Here is a 16,041-nt window from a genome sequence, read left to right on the forward strand (position 1 = left end):
TTATCACAGGCTTCGGTCTTCGAGTGCGATACGAGATAAAGCGTTTGAAGCGGTTGGCCGCTCGGTGATATCCGTGGTAATGGAAGCTCTTCTCAGCTCCACCACCCCCTTCCAAACCCACCGTCTCTCCTCTCTCAGACCCAGCTTCCCACCTTCCTCTCTCTCCATCTCAGAGAGGAGAAGTCGTGGGAGAATTGGAGGAAGAATCCAAGCTCGCAAGCGTCCTCTTCTCAGAGTCTCTGCAAGCCCCCAGTCTACCCCTTCTTCGGTAGAAACCATTGCAACTGGCTCGGAAATCCCCTCCAAGATGAAGGCTTGGGTGTACGACGAGTACGGGGCTGCCAGCGTCTTGCGGTTCGACGAGGGGGTCTCAGTCCCGGCGGTGAAGGAAGATCAAGTCCTCGTCAGGGTGGTAGCTGCCGCTCTCAACCCGGTGGATTTCAAGAGGAGGCTGGGGAAATTCAAAGCAACCGATTCCCCTCTTCCGGTGAGTTTTACCGTTTTAATCCTTCAATCTTTGCCTCTCTTTATTCTTCGTGGGTTTTGTTTTCCTCTTTTCAGATTCTTGTCCATGGGTTTATGGCTCCAAATGCTCTGTTCTTCCCATCTGCAAAGAGTGCTTCTTTATCAAGCTCTGCTTTTGTATAAGAAGTATAAACGTAGGGTCAAATATCGGCATCCTTACTGATACTGCCTCGCTTAACAGGGATGACATCTGATGAACGAATGTATTATAATATGTAGCAGGTTCATTAGCAATCATTACAAAGACAAGGGTGGAAGTCTGATGTTTCCCAGATGGAAACTACAAGAAATATGTGTATATAAATCTTACCTCCAGCATTTCTTCAAGGTCATAGAATGGGGGAGGGATGATTTGCAATTTCATTATATAAGATTCCCTTAATGCTACCGCTTTTAGCTAGGAGAGAGATGAATATTTCTTCTTCTTCTTCTTTTTCTTTTTCTTTTTCTTTTTCTTTTTCTTTTTATTTATATATTTTTACTTTGGTGATTGAGATGAATACTTCTTGATGCTTGGACCAAGAAAGGAATCTATAAACATAGGCATGCCTGAGAAGAGCAAATATGATGATAAATGATTCACGAGCATCTTTTTCTCAGAATACAAGACTGAATGATGGTGAATACTAAAATTTTATGTAATCACAGAGAAGCAACAGAAGCATGGGGAAAACATGCTGATTTTACATAGGCCAAATGAAAATGGTATTAGTTCAGTTATAACTGCAGCCATTAAACGACACTTAGCTTTTTCAATTGACCTGTCAGCTGCATATTCATCTTTCCTTGTTCACAAGTTATTGAATTCTTTTTATTTTTATGTAGTTTGTTTTTGGACAATTTGCCAAGTTTCCTTCTGAAACTGCACAAAGGACTTTTCAATTGTTATCTAGAAGTTGGTGTATGAACTGATATACATAAAAACAAATGTCCAAGCGTGCATATGAAATTCATCGAGAGTAACAAATTTGGAATTTGTCCAAGATTTTGGAATTATGTACAAATTCTATCAATTTAGAGGCTGTTTATTTTTAAGATTTTTGACTGGTAATGGTGTAAAATTAGCCTCTTGTGATCTATATTACACATTTGTATTTTGGCATTTTATCAGAGTTGGTATCTGGTTTTATTGATCTGTAAATATGTTATATAACATCTCTTTGAGGCCTGTTGAATTTAGATATCTTCACTGCCTTTGTTGATCTGTAAATATATTACTTAACCTCTCTATGCCTTTTTTAGACTGTTCCAGGTTATGACGTGGCTGGTATAGTTGTGAAGGTGGGTAGCCAAGTGCAGAACTTCAAGGAAGGAGATGAGGTATATGGTGATGTAAATGAGAAAGCTCTGGAGAATCCTAAGCAGTTTGGGTCACTTGCCGAATACACTGCTGTAGAGGAGAAATTGCTGGCAATAAAACCCAAGAATCTGGATTTCATACAGGCTGCTGCGCTACCACTTGCCATTGAAACAGCCTATGAAGGCCTAGAAAAAGCTGGCTTTTCAGCAGGTAAATCTATCCTTGTATTGGGCGGTGCAGGTGGAGTTGGATCTTTAGTGATTCAGGTCAGATTCCATTCCATTTAAATTCTGCATAAAAGATAATAATTTGGTGTCAGACTGATCTCTGATTGGCTTGTTGTTTTGTTCCTCCTTTTTATTTAAATCTCTTATGGTTATCTGTTTTTTATTGCTTGAGTTGCAGAAAAAGCTATAATAACAACTTTATTTCGTTGCTTGTAAGTTCAATACTTGATATGTCTTCATCTATAACATAGAGGTACCTCATTTCTGTTATATGCGTGCTCTGATAATCCATGTGGGCGTGTATTTAGTCCCATATCGGTTATTTGCTGGGTAGATCTTGGGTATTTATATAGGATCAAGGAATTCAAATAATACCTTCTGGCTAGCCTTTTTGGGTGAGATCCTAATTTGTTACATGTGCTTTTTGTTATCGTTGAATTTATTACCCCCCCCCCCACCCCCACCACCAAAACTCCCTCTTTTTTTTTTTTTTTTTTTTTTGCTCTTGTTTTCCCTTATTTTGTTTTTACTATGTTCCTCTGGTCTTCATTTTGTTGTACTGAAAAAATGTCACTGAAGACATTGTTAATCCTTTTCTACAGGATACATATTTATGCTGTACAATAATACAAATAAAAGTGCATTTTCTGTGGCAATAACCAAAGAAAAGTTGTTGGCATCTCCAAAGGTGTATCAAGATTTTAAGGAACCATATCTTGTATGCTTCACTTGATTATCATGTACTGTTATCAATATGAGACAACCACTCACCTCATAAAGTACTTTTCAGTAGATCCTTGATAAAATTAAGTGGGGTTATGTCCCTCTTCAAAGCTCATAATAAACCATTCCCTTCATATGCTTATCTCCTGTTGTGTAGATCTCAGAAACTTGGTAGCAGGTAGCTAGTAATAAATTTTGGTTGAGATAGGATGCCCATGGTTAAGCTCTTTGGAAGATGTTTCGGTTCCTGTGATGGTCCAAGTCAATCGCATATTCGGAGGCTCAACAATTGGTGGATCGAGTCCATAGCACATAGTGTGCCATTTTGCATCCATTCCAATTATATGGCAGGCTGTAGTCCATTGTGCCATCTCTATTTGCATTCGTAGCCTTGTAACATTGCTTTATCAGATCATTTAACTAGCATCCGCATAGTTGTTGCTTACATCTATCTTCACATAGCTATTAGTTCACCTCTTTAACCATGTGGAAGCAGTAGTGATATTTCATTTGTCTGACAATTTCGACATCAAATATTTGAGCAACTCCTTGAATGACCTTGTCTATTACTCTAATAATTAATTTTCATCTTGCACCGGGCTTCTGTGTTGCCATATGATCAATCAGCTCATGATGACATTCATAGATATCAAAATTACTACTTTCCTTTGTTTTGCAGCTAGCTAAGCAGGTTTATGGCGCATCAAAAGTTGCTGCCACTTCCAGCACGGGGAAATTGGAATTTTTGAAGAGCTTAGGAGCTGATTTGCCAATTGATTATACCAAGGAAAACATCGACGAACTACCGGAGAAATTTGATGTCATATATGATGCTGTTGGTAAGATTACCTTTGGATGCTTGATTCTCTTTTGAGACGAATACTCAGCATTCCCCTTGAAAGAAAAACAAATAGGAGATTACAAAGATAAACTGATACTAGATTATATGATATCTTTCTGACATCCAAAAAATGCAGTTTCAGGTAACTTTTAGTGATTTTTGCAGACAGGTGCTGATTTTGATTTAGAACTCGTGTTTGGGCAGAATACTGGATGATTTCTTTCTAGATCACTCAAATTCATTTTATATTCATATTTTAATTAAATGATCCTGTAACTAGAAGCCAACATACATCTCATGGAGGAACTGCTCAAAAGTTCTTTTATTGGTGAGGCATTTATGATGCACCATGTAAGACAGGCAGTTAATGGTTAGAATAAGGTAATTAACATCTAGAACCACTACTAGTAATACATAGTGTCTTGAGTAGTCTTCATTAGTGTTCGATTGGAATTCTCTGAGCCATCTTCTTGCACAAACATTGTTATCTGATAATAGCATTCAATCAGCCGTGATCCTCCCCTTCCATCCATTTTATTGCCTTGTAATTTTACTTGATCTCCAAACAAGCGATTCTCCACTTTCGCAGCATCTAAACTTTTAGAGGAATCATTATAGATTGCAATTGAAGGGTATTATTTAACTTGTTTTATTTCTCTTCCTTCCAATATAACTAACGAGAGGTGTGTACTTGTACACAGGGCAGTGTGAAAAAGCAGTGAAGGCAGTGAAAGAAGGTGGCAGTGTTGTGGTGTTGACGGGTCCCGTGTCTCCACCAGGTTTCAGATTTGTAGTCACTTCTGATGGGGCTGTTTTGACAAAGCTAAACCCATTCCTTGAGAGCGGAAAAGTGAAGCCAATTGTGGACCCAAAAGGTCCATTTCCATTTTCTCAGGTGATTGAGGCATTCTCCTATCTTGAAACTGGGAGAGCTACTGGGAAAGTGGTTGTACACCCAATACCATGAAGTAGAACGAGCATTTTTCCAGTAGCCTTGTGGTGGTTCTGCAGTAAAGCTTCAACCTGGATCAAAGAATACTAGAAAGCTTGTAGCACTAAAAAAAGGTTTCTTGTATCCTTTTTACTGGGTTCTCTTTCTGTTGATGAATCCTGTTTTAATGTTTGTGTGATCTTCTGTAATAGTAATCCTAATTTTGAAAATTCCAGCTTTCCAACAACCAGTGGTCTCGAAAATAGTTGGTAAAGGAGAGCTTTGTCATATAAATCAGACATGGGGGAAAGAAAAACTCAATCATAAAAATGTTAACTAATCCAGAAACTAGATGGATGAATTAGATGGTTACCCTTAATCTAATGAGTAATGGGGATAAATGTTAGCAAGCTGTTTACACTTTCTTTTGTACGTGGATGTGCATATGCACATGCATGTCTATGTGTCCAAAGGCTTACAAACTGCACTAGTTGGGAACCGTTGAAATCACCACTTGTTCTAAAAGCTTAAGCTTATAGGATGAGGTAGATTTATTTATATATTTTATATTTTCTTACATTCTTCTTCATATGTGGGCCGGATTTTTTTGAATGGGTGAGTCCAACATGTGAATTTTTTAATAATGGAGTTAAAGAGTACGGAGACAGGGTTCGAATTTTAGACCTCTACTCTGATACCATGTTGAAATCACTACTTGTTCTAAAAGCTTAAACTTACAGGATAAGGTAGATTTATTTATATATTTTATATTTTTTTATAGCAACCTCTTATGGCAGTGGAGTTCATGGAATGTTTAATATTGATGAGCACGAGCAATGTGCCTATATGCGTGCAAGGGCTTTACTAACTACGCTAGTTGGCAATCTCTTAGAGCAGTGTAGTTCATGGAATGTTTGATGTTGATGAGCATAGTGATTAAATGACACTAAAAGAGCAAATGAGAATCACTGGACTGCATTTGGAGGATTTTAATTTGAGAATCATAAACCTTTTTTTAAGATTTTATATTTTTAAAATGTCAAAAAATAATATTTTTTATAACATATTTGGTTGCTAAATTGAGAAGGTTCAAAAATGGGAAAAAGGGATGCTGAAGGAGAACATGAGCTCAAGATTGGAGTCAAAGTAAAAAATCCTTAGTTTTGTCATTTTTAGGACTTTCAGGGGATTTCATTGCACAGTCAGGATCCAGTATTCTAAATCATTACTTGTAATTTCAAAGATCCAGTATTTAAATCATGACCTGAACTCAAGATTTCTCTGTCTTTCCTATTAAACCAACTGGAGTAGGATACGAGGCCAAAAGGTCAACACCAGACGTCCGAATAATACAGCTCGCTAAAACCATTAATTGCCGATTACTCTACAGTTATATACACCGTGAATACAAGGAACCCAAATCAGGAGATTGCTCCAGTATACCGAATGCATAGGCTGGTAATTTCGAGTCCTTCATTAGAGATCTGATACTGACTTGATTTATGAGGGAGTTGGAATGCTTTAAAGACCAACGAACATAATCACATAATTAATGGGGTCACTTCATAATTAATGCCAAAGGAGGATTGGATGGATTTGATCAAGAATCACATAATCTCATTCTCTGGAGATTCTCTTGTCCCAACGAACATCACCAAAATGGTCTGATGCTGTCCAGAAATTGGCGTCACTTCATAACAACTAAATTTACTATAATTGGTCTCATTAATCTTGATACCAAAAATAACATATCATCACCTGGGCACTACTTGCTCATTGAATGAAGTGCCAATTACAAGCGGCGAAAAAAAAAAGAAAAAGAAAAAAAAAAGAAACTTTACTGCCAACAAGTTATAGATTGACCTGCAAGCAACATGTTCAGAGATGATATTTACTCATAGATATAACCGAAAAAAGGAATCCAAAATCACTCAGCAAGTTCCAAAAGAATCATACACTATCTTTTATTCTGTAGCCCATGCTGATTAAAGGGGAAAAAATAAATTCCGATTACAAAAATGGATTAATTGTTTCCCCCACAAGCTTTTAATGACGAAAGTATTGATAACAATTATGTATATATAAAAATCCTGTAAGATACATGCAATGTGTGGTTAGCTCACAACTGATAAAGGAGATCAAGGAAATACTTATGAAATAACTAGCTTGTAAAAATAAATAAATGCCCCCAAAATGAAGACAGCAGAGAGAAATAACCAAAGAAAGGCTCTAATAAGGTGGAAAAAAGGTGGGCTACATTAAATTATCTATTAATAAAAGGATCCACAACTTGATTCATGCATCATGACGAAAAACATGTAAATCCAAAACACAATTTATTATAATATCGTTTACTGATAAATTCTAAAAAATTACAGAATAACAAGCCGGTTAAGCAAAACCATTTTCTAAAAAAAACAAACAAATATGACTTATTGGTTAAAGGGTTCCATAACCAATTAAGTAGACACCTACTTATCGTTATCGAATTATGCTTCTCCTACCTCGAGTCTGTTTGTACTTTCCAACTCTGGTATCCCCTCCAAGCCTTTTCACCCCCGTACTGTTGTTCTCCTCATATTTAAGCCCACCACCCTCGTGGCCAGAAGGGCTGCAAAAACACTCAAGAGAGAATTCATAGAAAGACTCTGAGAGAGAGAGAGAGAGAGGTGATATGGAGTCAGTGTCGTGGGAGACGAGCGAAGGGAGGCAGAAGGGGTCGGCCGTCGGCCAAGCTAAGGAGAGTGGCGGCGGAGGCGGCGGCGGCGGCGGCGGGAGCTTCCGGATGCCGGTGCACTACCCAAGGTACAAGAGAGCTGATTACGAGACGATGCCCGAGTGGATGCTCGACCACCTGCTGACCCAGTACGGCCTGCCCATCTTCGGCAACCTCAAGGAAAAGAGGAGCTTCGCCATGGGTGCCTTTCTGTGGCCGACTAATACCCATTAACATCTTTCTTGTGCGAGCGTGAGGGGGAGATTTTGGTTGATGGTGTGGGTGCGCGCGCGAGTGTTGTGATTCTTCCGTGTCCCAGTGTTTTTGCAAATTTTGCAGTATTTTCTTTCTTGTTTTTATTTGAAATAGTGGATTAGTAGGAGAATATGATTTGTTCGGCCGCTGCAAGGTTCAGGGCTTTGCGTTGTTTTGCTTATTTTTCTTATTTGAGGTGGTAGATTATTAAGAGACGATGATTTGTTTGTTCACTGCAATGTTCGAAGTTTTGCGTTTTCGATTGAATAGATATTAATGGGATGCGACGCCTTTAGCCTTCAAATCTTATATGCCTCTGCGTCAATTCGATTGCTATCACCTTGATGATCGAAGGTCGGATACATAATTGAGAGAAAAAAAAAAAGAAAAAAATAAAACTATAAAATATTGTATGAGGATTTGTGCGAGCGTGTGTTTAGTTTTATACGAATTATTTGCTGAAAAGATCTTAGGTAGTTATACAAGAAGCCCCAAAAAATATCTTCTGATTAGCTATTTTGAATGAGCTCCTGAGTTATTATAAATAGTATCAGAGCAAACTAGCTCCATAGACATCAGAGCTTGATTAGGAGGAGCATGTGAGGACCCAAAGGAAGAGTCATGATCAAGAGTTTGGCAACCCTCAGAAATCCAGCCCTATCATAAAGAAAGAAATTATATGAAAACAATCTTCAAAAATCTGAATATGGAGAGACCATGCCACCGGGAAAGTATAAAGACATTTTATCAAAAAAAGAAAGTATAAAGACATGAAATTGTCCACATTCTTCCTAAGGAACTTGGTAAGTACTGAAATTGTAATTATTTGATCCCAAGCAGGTATTCAGCTGACATTCCAAGTGCACCAGCAAAAAAAATGTGAAATAATGTCACGGAGATAAAATCGACATCTTTTATGCAATCACAATCCCAACTTGACTGATAAGAAGGAAAACGAAATAAATCCTTATTAAATCCTGGTGGGCTAGCTTCTTAGAATGTTAATAATGGCAGAAAAGCAAAAATAACTTAATTAAGAACATTTATTCTGTCGAACAGAACCGATTTACTTGGCTATTTGAACCTGTATCCATGTGGTGCCAGTCCAAACCCCCCCTCCTTTATAAAGCCAATCGCTGGAGTTAATATAGACATAATGCTGAGTCTATGGGGCTAGTTTTACAAATTTACATTTAATATAAACAACAGTGCCGATCTTCAAACTATAATTTGTTCGATCTGCAACCCACCAGGCACCAGTGCATGACACGGTTGGTTCCTGCAAGAAGCTGCAACTTTTCATGTTCCTGTTACCTGTTTTGACCGTTGCCAAACAAATACTAATCCTAATCGAATTAATATAGACAACTTTTCATGTATCCCCTCCAATATACCTTTTCACCCCGTATTGTTCTCCTCCTATTTAAGAACACCACCCTCGCGGCCAGAAGGGTTGCAAGAACACTCAGAGATAGTTCATAGAAAGAGAGAGAGAGAGAGAGAGAGAGAGAGAGAGAGAGAGAGAGAGAGAGGTGAGATGGAGTCAGTGGCGAGGGCGACGAGCGAAGGGAAGGAGAAGGGATCGGCCGTCGGCCAAGCTAAGGGGAGTCGCGGCGGCGGCGGCGGCGGCGGCGGCGGCGGCGGGAGCTTCCGGATGCCGGTGCACTACCCAAGGTACACGAGAGCTGATTACGAGATGATGCCCGAGTGGAAGCTCGACCGCCTGCTGACCCAGTACGGCCTGCCCGTCTTCGGCAGCCTAAAGGAAAAGAGGAGCTTCGCCATGGGTGCCTTTCTTTGGTCGACTACTATCCATTAACATCTTCTTTGTGTCAGCGTGAGGGGGAGATTTTAGTTGATGATGTGGGCGAGAGAGAGAGAGATCTTTGGTTTTTGCAAATCTTGCGGTATTTTTTTTTTCTTTTTCTTATTTGAGGTAGTAGATTAGTCGGAGACTATGGTTTGTTTGTCCGCTGCAATGTTCTGGATTTTGCGTTTTCAATTGAAATAGATATTTAACGAGATGAGACGTCTTTATTCTTTAAATCTCAGGTTTTTTTTTGGCCTTCTTCCACCTCCACCGTTCATCCATGTTCGTAGTTTGTTTATAGTAGTTTTGATTGCACTGGAGCACTATGATATGTAGTGTAGATTGTAGTCTTGTACTATGAAATTAATATTCTTTGTCCAATATTTGATATTGTGCCAAGGTGAACCATGTGCCCCCTCTCATCTTCTGAAAGACAGCAGAATGTTTCCTAAGCCATCATAATCACATTGGTTGCCCTCCGTGGGCACATCAGAGACCATGATGACGCAAAAATATATGTTTATTATCAGCATCCTTCTAACATTCTTCCCAGTTGCACCGCAAAATATATAATATGTTTATTATCACGAGCATGCAATGGATAGTTGCTTAAAAAATCGTGCAACCCCTTATATCCTTCCTTGGGTTTGCATTTATAAGTCTCTTTATCTAAGGGTATCAAATCTCAGCCATCCGTTACCCGAAAGAAGAATCTCAGCCATCAGGTCCATCATGATTGTCCACATATTCTGGCATCCTGTCATGGGCCCATTGCATCTATCGATGCGCAATTTAAGCTATTTTTTTGGGGGAAAAAAACTAACCATTCATATGTACAGCTTCTTTTATGTCTTCTGCTGATTTTGGAATTGCAAATCTTGAAGAAGGATCAGATCTCGAATCAGAGTGATGGTTTAAAATAGAAAAGATTGTAAGAATGAAGGAAGGTTTGTTATTGGCATTAGTGGCATAGGTTTAATGTCAAAAATTTGTATCCATTTTTATTATTAAAATAATCATAATTTAATTACTAATTTAAAGAAAATGACTGCACAATGAGCGGTCGTCGTCGCACTCGTTGTTTAAATAAAGGGAAAGGATAAAACTAGCCTGTTGCAAGCGGAGGAGGTGGCGGTGGCGGTGGCGGTGGGGGAGAAGCCGCCTTCTTCACCTTCCCGCCTCTGCAACTCAAATCCCTATTGAATTTATAATTCTACGTTTTTCTCCTTTGGTCTCTTTTTAAGGTACGATCTCCCTCCCTGAATCCGTTATTGGAATTGCTATCGTCTTCCGAATGGATTATTCTGTGCTGTTCATTATTTCATATATATGGGTTTGAAATCAAATGAATGTTACTTTTCTATGGTGAAGTTTTGTGGAGGCTCAAACAATTTGATAAATTTAGTGCAAGAGTTTGATTAGGATAGCTTTGGGCAACTTAGAGAGATTTTTTTGGCTTCTATTATTGGGATGGACATCACATTGTCCAATTTTTTGCTATCTCAATATCATAGAATCGAGAGTTTGGATTCTGATGATTCTTTTTTTTTTTTTAAAGAATACGGTGGTTACTCATTGATTTTTCTATATTTACGGACTTGTAATTTGATTTTTTGAGGAAAAGCTTTGTCATTTGAATTGCTTGGGTAGTTTCATCAATGTTTCTCTCAATGTGCTTGCAATTTGTTAACATTTGCTTTAATTTGCTGCCCTCATTCTTTCTTTCATCTCATTAAATACGGGAGGGAGTAATTCGCTTCCTCCGTTTCCCATAAAAAAAAGGTATAGTTTGCTGCCCAAGCAGAAGCCGGGACATTGCTCTTTTGTTTTTTTTCTTCTTTTTGGTTAAATTTGGTTTTATCTGGTCTAATTGTTCTCTAACTAAAGGTTGTTTTTATCTTAATGTTGACACAGTTTATAATTCTTTCTGTTGACTGGATCCAAATTCTTCATCTAATATCGTGAATTTCTCCTTGCCTTACAATGCCTGGATCGATAATGGGTGTGGTTGATGGGAATATGGCATCTCGTGGCTTGAATTCCCCTCGTATTAAAAAGAATCTTCCATCAATAAAAACCACGAGGGCTTCTCCATCTCCAACGAGCTCAGAGAGTTCTAGTGGTTGGTCGAATTCAGAGCGGAGCTCTAGATCTTTTGGTGTTGAATCAAGAAGTGATGCAGAGTTGCACCATCTCATTAATGGGAATAAGAAAGTTGTGAAGGATTTGGTTGTGAGAGGGGATAACGGTTTGCCGGATAAGAAGTTTGAGCATGCATGTAAGGTCCATTCTCCAAGCACCAATTCTCCTGCTTCATGGAAGAAGTCTGCAAGGCCTCCTCGATTGCCATTGGAATCCTCAGAAATAGGTGGAAATAATGTAAGAAAACCTGGTGCAGAACCAACTTCTCTGAAGAAATATCAAAGCTTTCCTACTAAAGATGCCTCGATATTAAAGAATGGGACTGAAGATTCCCCTAAGATGGAGCCAACTCACCCAGATCTTGGTCCTTATTTGCTTAAGCAGGCAAGGGATGTGATATCTTCGGGAGAAAGCCCTCGGAGGGCTCTACAGCTTGCACTTCGGGCAGCCAAGTCATTTGAGAGATGTGCATGTAAGAAGCCCAATTTGAACTTGGTCATGAGTCTTCATATTGTTGCAGAAATCCACTGCACTTTGGGGCAGTATGATATGGCAATCCCTGTGCTAGAGCGGTCGATTGAAATCCCATCTCTGGAACATGGCCATGACCATGCCCTTGCCAAGTTCTCCGGGTATATGCATTTGGGAGATACTTATGCCACCATGGGCCTGATAGAGAACTCGATACAGTGTTATACAAGCGCTTTGGAGGTTCAGAAGCTAGCATTGGGTGACAGAGACCCAAGAGTCGGCGACACTTGCCGGTATCTGGCAGAAGCTCATGTGCAAGCACTGCAATTCGATGAGGCCGAAAGGTTGTGCCAGATGGCTCTTGACATCCATAGAGAGAAAGGCAATTTCGCTTCTCCGGAGGAGACGGCAGATCGGAGGCTCATGGCCCTCATTTGTGATGCTAAAGGCGACCATGAGTCCGCCCTCGAGCATCTGGTCATGGCGAGTATGGCGATGATGTCCGATGGCCAGGAGGCAGAGGTGGCTTCAGTTGATTGTAGCATAGGAGAGACCTATCTAGCGTTGGCTCGATATGATGAAGCTGTGTTCGCTTACCAGAAAGCACTTACTGTATTCAAGTGCACCAAAGGCGAGAACCATCCATTGGTTGCTTCTGTCCTTGTGCGTCTTGCTGATTTGTATTTGAAGACTGGGAGATTCCGAGAATCAAGATCTTACTGTGAAAATGCTCTCCTGATCTATGGAAACCCACTCCCAGGGACATCCCCTGAGGAAGTTGCCAGTGGTCTCACTGATGTCTCTGCCATATGTGCGTCTATGCATGAGAATGAGATGGCACTGAAGTTGCTTCAGAGTGCCCTTAACATTTATAATGATTTGCCAGGTCGGCAAAGCAAGGCTGCTGGAGTTGAGGCTCAGATGGGAGTACTGTATTATATCGTCGGAGATTATTCCGAGTCTTATGCCTCCTCCCAGAATTCGGTCACAAAACTTCAAGCATGTGGGAAGAAAAAGTCTGCCTTCTTTGGCATTGCTCTGAACCAAATGGGGTTAGCATGCGTGCAACTCGATGAAATAAATGAAGCTGCAAAGCTGTTTGAGGAAGCCAAGAGCATTTTAGAGCAAGAGTATGGACCATATCATCCGGATACACTGGGAGTATACAGCAATTTGGCAGGGACCTATGATGCTTTGGGAAGGTTTACTTCGTTTGATCTCATGCATTAGATATGCTTTGGAATGATTTAATGTGTTGTTTACTTTTTTGTTGCTCAGAATAAATTATGCCATTTGCTATATAGCCTGAGCCAATCAATTACAATTTTGCATGATTCTACATGCTAGAATGCACTTTCTGCATCCCATCATTCTAGGATAATTTTAGGACTATGATGATTTAAAATTTCATACTAAGATAACCTGATAATGTAATGGACAAACTTAATCATGAAATGCATACTATTTTGTTTCTTCTTTTTTTGAGGGAATCAAACGCATACGATTTAATGAATATAGGAAGTAGTTGAAGGACTTGTTTTCTTACCAAAATGCATGCGAAATGCAGGCATTTATCGCTTATCAAAATTTTAAAGTAAATGATTTACACCTTGGCATCATTTTAATATTTGAAGAAGTATAAGCTTTTGACATTTTGCAAGTAATACTGGCAACTGGTTTAGTCCCACCTAGTTCTGTAAATATGAACCCTATAGATGTAGTGCGATGTTTCCTGACCTGCTACTTATCCTTTATATCTCAATAAGCTTTTCATCAATGAAGAGTTACTTGCAATTGCATTTTAAGTAATTATTTAAATCTCGATTTTTTATTGACTAATGGACTTCATGTAGGAAGTTTCTAGTTAGGAATGAGTCCATGTTATGCGATATATTTCCTTATGCTTGAGAAAGTCAAGGGAGTTCCTGAATCCATTATTTTGTGGAAGCTACTCTATGGGCTGTTATATTACTCTTTAACAAGACAGTGTGCGTGATAGTATGACAAGACATCGAACATTTTTCTTCTTTATAATAGTGCAAATGTTATCGGTTGCTTCTAGCTTTAAGACTTAAGAGTGCTCTTGCTTCTTTAAAATAGTAGAATGCTATGAGTAAACTAATGCATAGTTCATCTCATGTTCTGATATTTCTAATTTCGGTGCAGGCTGAATGATGCCATTCGAATATTGGAATATCTTGTTGAGATCAGGGAGGAGAAGCTGGGGACAGCCAATCCAGCTGTAGATGATGAGAAGAATAGGTTGGCAGTTCTGTTGAAAGAAGCTGGTAGAGTTCGGCACAAGAAGACTAGATCACTGGAAATTCTCCTCGAAGGCAACTCCCATGGCATAAAGAAAAAGGCAATTCCAGTGTGATGCCTATCATGAAATGTGTTTCCATGCATACTAAAAGATCTGTACCAATTGGCTTCTTCTAATTCGATCGTTAAGCGCAAATTGTAGAAGGGCTTGTTGAAGCATCATTGTATGTTTCTTTATACCAATGAGGCCACTGTCCCTTATATTCTGCAATGCAACCATCTCTTTGCCTTCATGGTCATAATTATTATTATTAAATTTTTTTTGATGGTAGGCCATGATTCTTTGTTATAAATGTCTCCTAAAAGTCATTGCCTTCACTTAGAAAATCTACTGATATTAATGTAGTGGAATATTGGTGGGAGAAACAGTGAAGCATAAGATGGATTTTAAGACATTCCAGGTTCCACAGTGGACATCGTAGCAATGGTCGATAACGAAATGTAAGAAGAAAAATAATAAAGGTAACTCCATTAGCGGTCATCAAATACCGCGTGCGTCTGGGAACTCCTTGGTTCACTGCGTAAATACACTCAAACCCGAGGGCTACTTTCGTTATAAGCAAATCCTATATGAAGGGTGGTTCTATATACAACCCCCCCCCCCCCCCCCCCCCCCCCCCCCCCCCTATTGCTAAGGACACCCCCAAAAACCAAAAAAAAATACCCAAACTAACCTTTAGTGTAATTACCATATTGCCCTTGAAATTTTCTCAGTACACCCCCCTTCCTCCTCCTCCGTTTCGTTTTGAAAAGAAAAAAAAAAAACACCCCTCAAACCCCCCTTAAATCCCTCGATCCATTTACATCGTTTAGGCGATCTTTGAAGGAGATTTAAGCCCCATTCGAAGCATGGACAAGCAACTAGTGATTTGGGACGAAGAATCGGCCGCAAAGGTACGTGTTCCACCTTGTTTCGAAATTTTTTTTTTTCACGGTTCGTGCTCCGTTCGGCACTGGATCGCCGAACAAAAGGCTTCTGTTCGGCTGAACAGTGCCGAACAGAAGCCTTCTGTTCGGCAACCCTCAACCGAACTCTTTTGTTCGGCTGCACAGTGCCGAACAGAAGGCTTCTGTCCGGCACTGTGCAGCCGAACAGAAGGGTTCTGTCCGGCTCTATGCAGCCGAACAGAATGCCGGCGACGAGAGGGAGAAGGGGGAACGGGGGGGTTTTGGGCGTTGGCGAGGTGCTTTGGGCGGAACAGTTCAAAGGGAGACGGAGGGGGTTTGGCCGCCGGCGAGGTGCTTGAGGCGAGGTTTTTTGGGCGGAAGGGAGAAGCCGGCGGGTGTTTTGGAGGGGAAGAGCGGGGTGGGGGGGGTTTGGGGGGTGTAGAGAGCAATTTAGGTGAGGGGGTGGGGAGGGTAGGGGGTAATTTAGGAATTTTTAATTTTTTAGGGGTGTCCTTAGCAAATGGGGGGTGTAGAGAGTATTTAATTTTTTTTTAATTTTTGGGGGGTGTCCTGAGCAATAGGGGGGGTGTATATAGAACCACCCCTATATGAGGGGGTACCGTCCTGCGACTCGAAACCATCATTCCCTCGCCCCCGTTTGGGTCTCGAAGAATTCAAAATCCTTGCTCTGAATCAAGAACCGTCAAAAGCCCTGAGCTTCGCCGGAGTCTGGCATCCTCCTCCACCGTCGCGCCGGCGGCGCCAGACTCGTCTTCAAGAACGAGCTCTTCCATCATCGAGAACTCGAGCACGGCGTCCGAGGGCGAACCTATAGCAGGAGCGGTCGGAAATGGAGGTCTAAGGCATCGGATCGCCGAGGGGACGATCTT

The 16,041-nt window shown here is 40.3% G+C and overlaps 3 protein-coding genes across 3 annotated transcripts; all 3 read left to right on the forward strand.

The window, feature by feature from the left end:
* On the forward strand, window positions 1-4,794 carry AOR (Oxidoreductase, zinc-binding dehydrogenase family protein). The gene is made up of 4 exons (XM_008803606.5): window positions 1-487; window positions 1,768-2,091; window positions 3,455-3,614; window positions 4,318-4,794. Exons 1-4 carry the CDS (start codon window positions 80-82, stop codon window positions 4,581-4,583), a joined length of 1,158 nt encoding a protein of 385 aa, XP_008801828.4. The 5' UTR covers window positions 1-79; the 3' UTR covers window positions 4,584-4,794.
* A 4,261-nt stretch (window positions 4,795-9,055) lies between these two features.
* LOC148715359 (uncharacterized) lies at window positions 9,056-9,337 on the forward strand. The gene has a single exon (XM_088707414.2). It carries the CDS (start codon window positions 9,056-9,058, stop codon window positions 9,335-9,337), a length of 282 nt encoding a protein of 93 aa, XP_088563540.2.
* A 1,098-nt stretch (window positions 9,338-10,435) lies between these two features.
* LOC103715840 (protein KINESIN LIGHT CHAIN-RELATED 1-like) lies at window positions 10,436-14,544 on the forward strand. The gene is made up of 3 exons (XM_008803605.5): window positions 10,436-10,572; window positions 11,243-13,143; window positions 14,108-14,544. Exons 2-3 carry the CDS (start codon window positions 11,312-11,314, stop codon window positions 14,316-14,318), a joined length of 2,043 nt encoding a protein of 680 aa, XP_008801827.3. The 5' UTR covers window positions 10,436-10,572; window positions 11,243-11,311; the 3' UTR covers window positions 14,319-14,544.
* Window positions 14,545-16,041: the final 1,497 nt, after the last annotated feature.

Source organism: Phoenix dactylifera, chromosome 1 (assembly GCF_051530095.1).
Source record: "Phoenix dactylifera cultivar Ajwa chromosome 1, Ajwa_hap1_PhDact_Kaust_v1.1, whole genome shotgun sequence".
In the NCBI taxonomy this organism is placed as follows: Eukaryota; Viridiplantae; Streptophyta; class Magnoliopsida; order Arecales; family Arecaceae; genus Phoenix; species Phoenix dactylifera.

What these genes read in the sequence shown, in the direction of transcription:
- AOR (XM_008803606.5), top strand. Translation starts at nt 80, where the DNA reads ATGGAAGCTCTTCTCAGCTCCACCACCCCCTTCCAAACCCACCGTCTC. An exon ending in TTGGATCTTTAGTGATTCAG is followed by an intron (nt 2,092 to 3,454) that starts GTCAGATTCCAT and finishes TTTGTTTTGCAG; the next exon opens with CTAGCTAAGCAGGTTTATGG. An exon ending in TGTCATATATGATGCTGTTG is followed by an intron (nt 3,615 to 4,317) that starts GTAAGATTACCT and finishes ACTTGTACACAG; the next exon opens with GGCAGTGTGAAAAAGCAGTG.
- LOC148715359 (XM_088707414.2), top strand. Translation starts at nt 9,056, where the DNA reads ATGGAGTCAGTGGCGAGGGCGACGAGCGAAGGGAAGGAGAAGGGATCG.
- LOC103715840 (XM_008803605.5), top strand. Translation starts at nt 11,312, where the DNA reads ATGCCTGGATCGATAATGGGTGTGGTTGATGGGAATATGGCATCTCGT. An exon ending in ACCTATGATGCTTTGGGAAG is followed by an intron (nt 13,144 to 14,107) that starts GTTTACTTCGTT and finishes ATTTCGGTGCAG; the next exon opens with GCTGAATGATGCCATTCGAA.